The sequence below is a fragment of the Lampris incognitus genome, chromosome 6 (assembly GCF_029633865.1).
Source record: "Lampris incognitus isolate fLamInc1 chromosome 6, fLamInc1.hap2, whole genome shotgun sequence".
NCBI lineage: Eukaryota > Metazoa > Chordata > Actinopteri > Lampriformes > Lampridae > Lampris > Lampris incognitus.
This window is the reverse complement of record NC_079216.1, coordinates 5,148,150-5,158,149: the sequence shown is the minus strand read 5'-3', so window position 1 is coordinate 5,158,149 and position 10,000 is coordinate 5,148,150. Positions and strand designations below refer to the sequence as shown.

The 10,000-nt window shown below is 50.3% G+C and overlaps 1 protein-coding gene across 1 annotated transcript in view; it reads right to left on the bottom strand.

Annotated features, from left to right (window-relative positions):
• Positions 1 to 10,000, bottom strand: part of LOC130113955 (transcription intermediary factor 1-alpha-like) — a 44,183-nt gene that overhangs the window by 14,858 nt on the left and 19,325 nt on the right. The window contains exons 4-9 of the mRNA XM_056281667.1: positions 9,360 to 9,492; positions 3,635 to 3,751; positions 3,357 to 3,471; positions 3,114 to 3,260; positions 1,925 to 2,039; positions 710 to 1,101 (exon numbers count right to left, since the gene is read on the bottom strand). Coding sequence (XP_056137642.1) covers positions 710 to 1,101; positions 1,925 to 2,039; positions 3,114 to 3,260; positions 3,357 to 3,471; positions 3,635 to 3,751; positions 9,360 to 9,492 — 1,019 coding nt within the window. The remainder of the gene's footprint in view (positions 1 to 709; positions 1,102 to 1,924; positions 2,040 to 3,113; positions 3,261 to 3,356; positions 3,472 to 3,634; positions 3,752 to 9,359; positions 9,493 to 10,000) is intronic.

The following is a 10,000-nucleotide window of genomic DNA, read 5'->3' as shown; positions in this document are numbered from 1 at the left end:
TCCAATGCCGCACTCCACACAACGACACCAAAAATACAGTCAATGCTGGGCGAGGCCGCCGCCAGACCCCCCTCGGTGCTATTGTAACTGCCGGTCTTCATGGGCTAGCAGTTAGCTTAGCCTGCCCCACGTCCACGTCCTGTCAGATCGCTCCTGGTGTTACCTCCTCAGGTAAAGCTCCGGTCAGGGCCGTGGTCCCCGGGCCCACAGGACGCAACAGACCAAGCCCTCCCAGCCAATCCAGCACCAGCCCTCCCAGCCATCAAATGAAGACAAAACAAACCTAGACGCAGACGTGGACAAAGACGCCACATGGGCGGCACTGGGCGAGGCCGCCATAAATGCAAGTTCGCGCCGCCATCTTCCCACACCGGTCCTGGGTGAGGCTGCTGCAAACGGGAATTTGCACCGCCATCTTCCCAGTTCCCACACCAGAAGTGGAAGATCAGTGGTAACGTGATCACCCCTTAACCGTTATACCCCAAGCTTAACCTGATCCTGAGTCTAACCTTAACCCTAAACCCAAGCCCTGACCCTAAATTAGACCCTTAAAGAAGTGAGGACTGCACAAAATGTCCTCACTTTGCAAAAAATGTCCTCGCTCTTATGATTTAAAAACTCAAATACAGCCTCACAAATATAGCTGAATAAGGACACACACAGACACACACAACCATACACACACAGATCAAGACCTACACACACTTACCTGGGGGGTATACCCCGGGCCCAGTAAGCAGCTACTGGGGCCAACAGGGTTGGGGGGGGGCACCATGAACCTGCGGCTGGGCTGATGGGGCAAGTGGGGCAAACTCTGGGAAGGGGAAATTCTCTGGAGCGGCCCCGGGGCGGTTCGCGGGAGATGGACACTCTGGTACCATGTCCTGGGTGGAGGCGGGTGCTGCTGGGGCTGCCAGTGGGGCTGTGGGGCCAGCTTGTCCACCTGCATCTGAAGCTGAGCCAGGGTGTCGCTGGTGGCCAGACGGGGTCCTGGGGTAGTAAAGGGGCCAAAGGGACCCCGCCCGGCGGGGGCAGGTGGCTGAGGGATGCCCTGAGCCCCTCCCAGGGGGTGGCTCGGTGCGTTCTCCATAACCAAGGAGCCTGAGAGCAAACACACAGACACATGTACACTTATTACACACATGAAATGTAACAAAACACACAGCCACTCCATTTTACTGGACTTAAGGTAGCCAGTGACGTTTTTTTTGGGGGGGGGTTTCCCCCTCTTTTTCTCCCAATTGCATTTGGCCAATTACCCCACTCTTCTGAGCCGTCCCGGTCGCTGCTCCTCCCCCTCTGCCGATCTGGGGAGGCTGCAGACTACCACATGCCTCCTCTGATACATGAGGAGTCGCCAGCTGCTTCTTTTCACCTGACAGTGAGGAGTTTCACCAGGGGGACGTAGCGCGTGGGAGGATCACGCTATTCCCCCCAGTACCCCCCCCCCCCCCAACAGGCGCCCCGACTGAGCGGAGGAGGCGCTAGTGCAGCGACCGGGACACATACCCACATCCGGCTTCCCACCCGCAGACACAGCCAACTGTGTCTGTAGGGACGCCCGACCAAGCCGGAGGTAACATGGGGATTCGAACCGGCGATCCCCGTGTTGACAATATAATAATTTAAACAGCGTTATTAAGGAAATGATTCTGTCCGGTGACTTCGCAGTTTCCACTAGTTTGTAGCGGACTGACAGTAAAACTGACCGTCATTAAGCGGTGACTGTTTCTGTATGTCTGTTGTAATGCCACTAGGAGGCGCCATGCAGTCTGCCGGAAGAGCAACAAGTGCCGTGGTCACATAGGCTCAACGCTACCCTCTACTACAGCTTTCCTGTTCCTTTAGATCAGCTCTCTCTATCAACCCTCAGGGTGGGTTATCTGCAGGAGACCAGAACAGCCTCCTCCAGGTCGTCTCGTACCCAGGTCTACGTTGGAGGCCCAGTAGGAGGAGCGACACTGGAACCGCACCGTGCTCTGTGGTAGAAATGACGGGTTGCACTTTGCCCCCAGCAGGTTGGCGATCTGAAACAGAATCTGCAAGAGAGGGCATGGGGGCAGATGTGAGTTACAGAATACAGCTCCATCAAGGACAGGCTCAACACGGTTTGTGTAACACTTCATCTTTGCTGAATCAGAATATGGCGAGTAAATACCATAATATACTAGTACATACCATAATATACTAGTAAATACCACAGTATGGCTAGTACACACCACAATATGATTAGTACACACCACAATATGACTAGTATCACAATATACTAGTAAATACCATGACATACTATTAAGTATCAATATACTAATAAATACCATAATATGACTAGTAAGGATCATAATATGCTAGGAAATACCACAATATTCGAGTAAATATGATAATGTACTAGTAAATACCATATGACTAGTAAATAAATACAATAAATACCATAATACAGTAGTAAATATCATAAATAGCACAATATGACTAATATCATAATAGACTTGTAAATATAAAATACCAGCAAATACCACAATATGACTAGTAAGTCTCATAATATACTAGTAAATACCATAATATTCTAGTAAATATGATAATGTACTAGTAAGTACCATACTGACCAGTAAATACCGTAATATAATATTAAACTATCATAATATACTAGTAAATACCATAATAGTACTAGTAAATATCATATACTAGTAAATACAGTAATATATTAGTAACTAATATAATGACTAGTAGTAGTATTAGTAAATATCATAATACACACTAAATGTCATAATATGACTGGTAAATATATTACTAAATGGTCCTGAGTGAAACAAAGTACATAAGACACACACACACACACACACACACACACACACACACACACACACACACACACACACACACACAGACACACACACACACACAGTATTTCCCAGCATGGAGAAACACGGGAGCACACTGGGAGCTGACGGTGCTGTTAGCAAATGGCAGATGCATCGAACATCCCGTCCACCACCTTCCTTCTGAATCCGTTTTGTGTTGCTGTGCACGTCCCCGACCACCAGAGGGCGCTGCTCAGGCAGAAACGACACAGGGGAGGAGGACGGTTGGGCGGATGAGGAAGGGTAGGGTGGTTTTACCAGGCGTTTACAGTGCAGGAGGGCCGCAGCCCTGTTCCGGCTCATGGCCCACTTGGCGAAGCTGATAACGTGGTCCAGGTGCTTGGACAGGTAACCGATGTCCTCCTGCTGTTTCCTCAAAATACCCTCGTGGTCCTTCGTTAGAGCCTCGAAATGAAGAACAATTAAAAAAGATGAGCCCACGGGTTCGGCGGTCAACCACGTCCCATATGTTACACGGCGAACAGCCGCGGCCGGCCATACCTCGAGCTCGTTCACCAGGGTCTTGCCCTTCTGGCTTATCTCGAAGATCAAACTGGAGATGGACCGCTTGATGTCGTTGTAAACTGATGTGCGGTTCTGGTCCACCTGAAGCAGCCTGCAAAAACACATCACACGTAACAGAGATGCAGCCGGCCCGTCACGCCTCCTAGTGTGTGAAACGAACTGCCAGTCAGAAAGTGGGATTTGGGACGACGTGGTCAGGTGGACCGGGGAAATGATTCTGCAGACCCTCCCCCACAGTTCATGATTTAGCATACCTGTTGTTTATGGAGTCTGACACTTCTTTCACAACTTTCTTTTTGTCTTGAAGTTTGCAGGTCATGGCCTCCATCTGTTGTGTGTAGGTGTTGTACGCATCCTCCAGGAACTGGTAACTAAACCAGAAACACGCGGCGTTAGTCGACACAGGACTGAAACTGGCAGGGCTGAAGGATATTGGAAAAAAATCCTCACGGAGATATTTGTTTTGTACAACATCCATCCATCCAAATCCTGCTCAGGGTGGGGTGGCGGGGGTGGGGGATGCTGGAGCCTATCCCAGCAGCCACTGGGCGGCAGGCGGGGAGACACCCTGGACAGGCCGCCAGTATATATTACAATATTAGGGTGGCGAGGTGGCACAGTCGCCTCACAGCAAGATGGTCCCGGGTTCGAACCCCGAGGTTGTCCAACCTTGGGGGTCATCCCGGGTCGTCCTCTGTGTGGAGTTTGCGTGTTCTCCCCGTGTCTGCGTGGGTTTCCTCCGGGGGCTCCGGGTTCCTCCCACAGTCCAGAGACATGTAGGTCAGGTGAAACACCGTACTAAATTGTCCCTAGGTATGAATGTGTGTGTGTGTGTGTGTATGTGGGTGGGTGGGCCCTGTGTGATGGCCTGGCGGCCTGTCCAGGGTGTCTCCCCACCTGCTGCCCATTGACTGCTGGGATAGACTCCAGCATCCCACCACCCTGATTGGGATAAGCAGCTTGGATAATGGATGGATGGATGGATGGATATTGCAATATTATAGGATAAGAAGAAATATAATTTCACCTGATAAAAACAATTTCACCAAATACATGCAGCTTTTAACTTTCAAAGCTCCAATTGCAAAGATGGTATCACTCTAACAAAGATTCAGGTGCTCTCAGAGGAGGACATAAGGAGGTTGTCCAAAAAATCATTAAATAAAGTGTTAATTGTGTTCCTTTTCAGATCTACTACTACTACTACTACTACTTTCAGCTGCTCCCGTTAGGGGGCGCCACAGCGGATCATCCGTGTCCATCTCTTCCTGTCCTCTGCATCTTCCTCTGTCACACCAGCCACCTGCATGTCCTCCCTCACCACATCCATAAACCTCCTCTTTGGCCTTCCTCTTCTCCTCTTCCCTGGCAGCTCCATATTCAGCATCCTTCTCCCAGTATACCCAGCTTCTCTCCTCCACACATGTCCAAACCATATCAATCTTGTCTCTCTTGCTTTGTCTCCGAACCGTCCAACCTGAGCTGTCCCTCTAATATACTCGTTCCTAATCCTGTCCTTCTTCATCACTCCCAATGAAAATCTTATCATCTTCATCTCTGCCACCTCCAGCTCCACCTCCTGTCTTTTCATCAGTGCCACTGTCTCCAAACCACACAACATAGCTGGTCTCACTACCATCTTGTAAACCTTCCCTTTAACTCTTGCTGGTACCCTTCTGTCACACATCACTGCTGACACTCTTCTCCACCCTGCCTGCACTCTCTTCTTCACCTCTCTTCTGCACTCCCCGTTACTTTGGACAGTTGACCCCAAGTATTTAAACTCAAATGCCTTCATCACCTCTACTCCTTTCATCCTCACCATTCCACTGTCCTCCCTCTCATTCACACATAGGTATTCTGTCTTGCTCCTCCTGACTTTCATTCCTCTTCTCTCCAGTGCATACCTCCACCTCTCCAGGCTCTCCTCCACCTGCACCCTACTCTCGCTACAGATCACAATGTCATCCATGAACATCATCGTCCATGGAGACTCCAGCCTGATCTTGTCCGTCAACCTGTCCATCACCATTGAAACCAAGAAAGGGCTCAGAGCCGATCCTTGATGTAATCCCACCTCCACCTTGAACCCATCTGTCCTTCCAACCACACACCTCACCACCGTCACACTTCCCTCATACACATCCTGCACCACTCCTACATACTTCTCTGCAACTCCTGACTTCTTCATACAATACCACACCTCCTCTCTCGGCACCCTGTCATAAGCTTTCTCTAAATCTACAAAGACACAATGCAACTCCTCCTGGCCTTCTCTATACTTCTCCATCAACATTCTCAAAGCAAACATCACATCTGTGGTGCTCTTTCATGGCATGAAACCATACTGCTGCTGCTGATCATCACCTCTCCTCTTAACCTAGCTTCCATTACTCTTTCCCATTGCCCTAAAAATGAAGATCTATTTATTCACCACATCTGCTCAGTCTCATTCATGGTCATGGAGGCCTGGGTCCTCATGTATCAATCATTACTAGGGGCAAATGTGTTCTTACACACCCATGGGATTTTTTAGCCCTGACATTTGTCTCAGAGACCAGTGTAGAACCTGGCTAACCCCTCAATTTAGACACCGATTGGCTAACACTGATGTCTTTGCAGGCCTGGGTGATTGCCAAGTCCACTCTCAGCCAAATCAACAACCTCGCACTCACCATCGATGGCACTACTGTCTCTCCTTCCTCCCAGGCACGCAACCTCGGCGTGATCCTTGATCTCACCCTCTCCCATGAGCCCCATATCCTCCAAATGGTCAAATCCTCTTTCTACCACCTTCGCAACATTGGGAAAATAAGACCCTGTCTCATGCGCCCTGCTGCTGAGACACTGATCCATGCCTTCCTCTCCTCCCGCCTTCATTACTGCAACTCACTCCTCTATGGCATCAGTGCTGGCTCTATCAAGAGACTCCAGCTGGTCCATAACTCATCCGCCCGACTTTTAACTTCCACCAGATCCTGGCACCACATCACCCCAGTCCTAAAAGACCTCCAGTGGCTGCCCATCTCCCACCGGATCAATTACAAAATCCTGGTTCTTACTTATAAAGCCCTTCACAATCTGGCTCCCCCATACCTCACCGATCTCCTCTCCCCCTACCAACCCTCTCGGTCCCTCAGATCCACCTCAGCCTCCCTTCTCTCTACCCCCGGGTCTAACCTCCGCGGCTTTGGTGACCGAGCCTTCTCCAGGCCAGTTCCCAGGCTCTGTAGCTCATTCCCCCAAATCATTAGAGACTCAGAATCCCTCCCACTCTTCCAATCCCGTCTCGAGACACACCTCTTCTCCACTGCCTTCTCATGCCCCCCCCCCCCGTCCTCTCATCCACTCTGAGGCAGACCAAGGACCGAGCATTCGACCCGCTGCCCCCTCCTCTTGGAACCCCCCCCCCCCCCCCAAGCACATCAGACACTGCTGCGATCTGTCCACATTCAGGTCATTAATCAGGACTCACCTCTTCAGACTTCATGTGTGATTTATCGTGTTTGTTTTTCTTCCCCTTTTGTATCTGTCCAAGTGGGAGAGTACTGCTGGCATCGTGTGTGGCTGCCGCTTCTCCCTCCCCCCTTCCCATCCACCCCTGTATGTCTTCTCCCTCCCCCCTTCCCATCCACCCCTGTATGTCTTTTCCCTCCCCCCTTCCCATCCACCCCTGTATGCCTTCTCCCTCCCCCCTTCCCATCCACCCCTGTATGTCTTTTCCCTCCCCCTTCCGATCCATCCCTGTATGTCTTCTCCCTCCCCCTTCCCATCCACCCGTATGTCTTCTCCCTCTCCCCTTCTCATCCACCCCTGTATGTCTTCTCCCTCCCCCCTTCCCATCCACCCCTGTATGTCTTCTCCCTCCCCCCTTCCCATCCACCCCTGTATGTCTTCTCCCTCCCCCCTTCCCATCCACCCCTGTATGTCTTCTCCCTCCCCCTTCCCATCCACCCCTGTATGTCTTCTCCCTCCCCCTTCCCATCCACCCCTGTATGTCTTCTCCCTCCCCCCTTCCCATCCACCCGTATGTCTTCTCCCTCCCCCCTCCCATCCACCCCTGTATGCCTTCTCCCTCCCCCCTTCTCATCCACCACTGTATGTCTTCTCCCTCCCCCCTTCCCATCCACCCCTGTATGTCTTCTCCCTCCCCTCTTCCCATCCACCCCTGTATGTCTTCTCCCTCCCCTCTTCCCATCCACCCCTGTATGTCTGTGTTATGTTTATCTGTCGTCTTGTTTCACCCCATTTATTGTAAAGCGACTTTGAGTCTTAGAAAAGCGCGATAGAAGTTTAATTTATTACCATTATTGTTATTCTTCTTCTTCTTATTATTATTATTATTGTATTGCCTAGCCTGGACTAGTGCCTTGATATGTGTTTCAGAGCTGGAGTTGTCAAAGGTCATTTTTCAGAGGGCCAAAGTTAAAGAGTTCGCTATGGTTTGCTACTGATAGTAAGTACTACACAGTATGCAGTACTGTTAGTCTGCAGTATATTCTATTAGTATATAGTACATAGCCAAGTGTTCGGACACTGCCAGAGGCTCCAATTCACCTAACCTGTGTATCTTTGGACAAACACGAAGAGAACATGCATTCTCCACACAGACAGGTTGAATTCCCATCTTGGACCTCCGAAGCTCAGCCCACATACCATCCATATCATATTATCCATCCATCCATCATCCGAACCGCTTAGCCTGCTCTCAGGGTGGCGGGGATGCTGGAGCCTATCACAGAGTCACTGGGTGGCAGGCGGGGAGACACCCTGGACAGCCTGCCGGGCCATCACACAGGGCCCACACATTCACACCTAGGGACAATTTAGTACGGCCGATTCACCTGACCTACATGTCTCTGGACTGTGGGAGGAAACCGGAGCCCCCGGAGGAAACCCACACAGACACGGGGAGAACATGCAAACTCCACACAGAGGACGACCCGGGATGACCCCCAAGGTTGGACTACCCCGGGGCTCGAACCCAGGACCTTCTTGCTGTGAGGCAACTGTGCTAACCCCTGCGCCACTGTGCCGCCCATAGCTCATACAATTATATTATTATCCCTTATCCCAATTATATTACTAGCCCAGTAATTTTTCATATAATTCTTTCATTCATCTTCACCAGCTTCTCCGGGGTCGGGTCACGGTGGCAGCCAGCTAAGTAGGGCGCTCCGGACGGCCCTCTCCCCAGCAGCGCCCTCCAGCTCCTCCTGGGGGATCCCAAGGAGCTCCCAGGCCAGATTGGACATGTAGTCCCTCCAGCGAGTTCTGGGTCTACCCCGGGGTCTCCCCCCAGTTGGACGTGTCCAGAAAACCTCCAAAGGAAGGCGTCCAGGAGGCATCCTGATCAGATGTCCAAACCACCTCAACTGACTCCTTTCGACGCAAAGGAGCAGCGGCTCTACTCCGAGCTCCCTCCGGATGTCCGAGCTCCTCACCCTATCTCTAAGGCTGAGCCCAGACACCCTACGGAGGAAACTCATTTCAGCCGCTTGTATCCACCATCTCACCCTTTCAGTCACTACCCAAAGCTCATGACCATAGGTGAGGGCTGGAACCAAGACTGACTGGTAAATTGAGAGCTTTGCCTTCCGGTTCAGCTTTGGCTGAGCTCAGCTATATTATATTATATTATATTATATAATACTATATTATATTATATCATATCATATCATATCATATTATATTATATCATATCATATCATATCATATCATGTTATATCATATTCTATTATATTATATCATATATCATATTATAATATATTATATATTATATTATAACGATCACAGATGAATAGGCTCGGTATCCCTGGGCTAACAGGTCGGACCCTTTGGTCGAGCGGTTAGCGATACGGGTTTGCGTCCCGGCTGCAGCGGTTCCTGTGGTTGCCCCCGAATTCGCTACAATATTATATTATATTATATTACATTACATTATATCATATCATACTACATTATATGATATATCAGTACTTGTGGTCTCTGTGTTTGAGTAGCTGGCAGTCCCGACAGGTGAGCAGGTCGCAGGTCTCACAGTAAAGCTTCAGAGGCTCCTTTTTGTGGGTGTCACAGAATACCGGCCTCTGGGCGGACACACCGTGGGCTTCTGGGAAGTAAAAGAATGCAGACACAGAGTATTAGGGTCATCAGCCGGGCCAGAGAGAGACAATGCTAGCTGCATTACTGCCGCCTGCAGTCAGTCCCCCCACAGTGTGTGCAGTGTGGTGAATATTGTGGATGGACCGTTTGGTTAAACATTTATAATATTAATGACGATAAAATTCATGTTGCTTTTTAAAAACCACTGTTACATAGTATGGCTTCACCATCCATCCTTTATCCAAACCGCTTATCCTGCTCAGGGTCGCAGGGATGCTGGAGCCTATCCCAGCAGTCACTGGGTGGCAGGCGGGGAGACACCCTGGACAGGGCCGCCAGGCCATCACAGGAACCAAACATACACACACACACACACACACACACACACACACACACACACACACACACACACACCCCTAGGGGCAATGTAGTACGGCCGACTCACCTGACCTACATGTCTTTGGACTGTGGGAGGAAACCCACACAGACACGGGGAGAACATGCAAACTCCACAC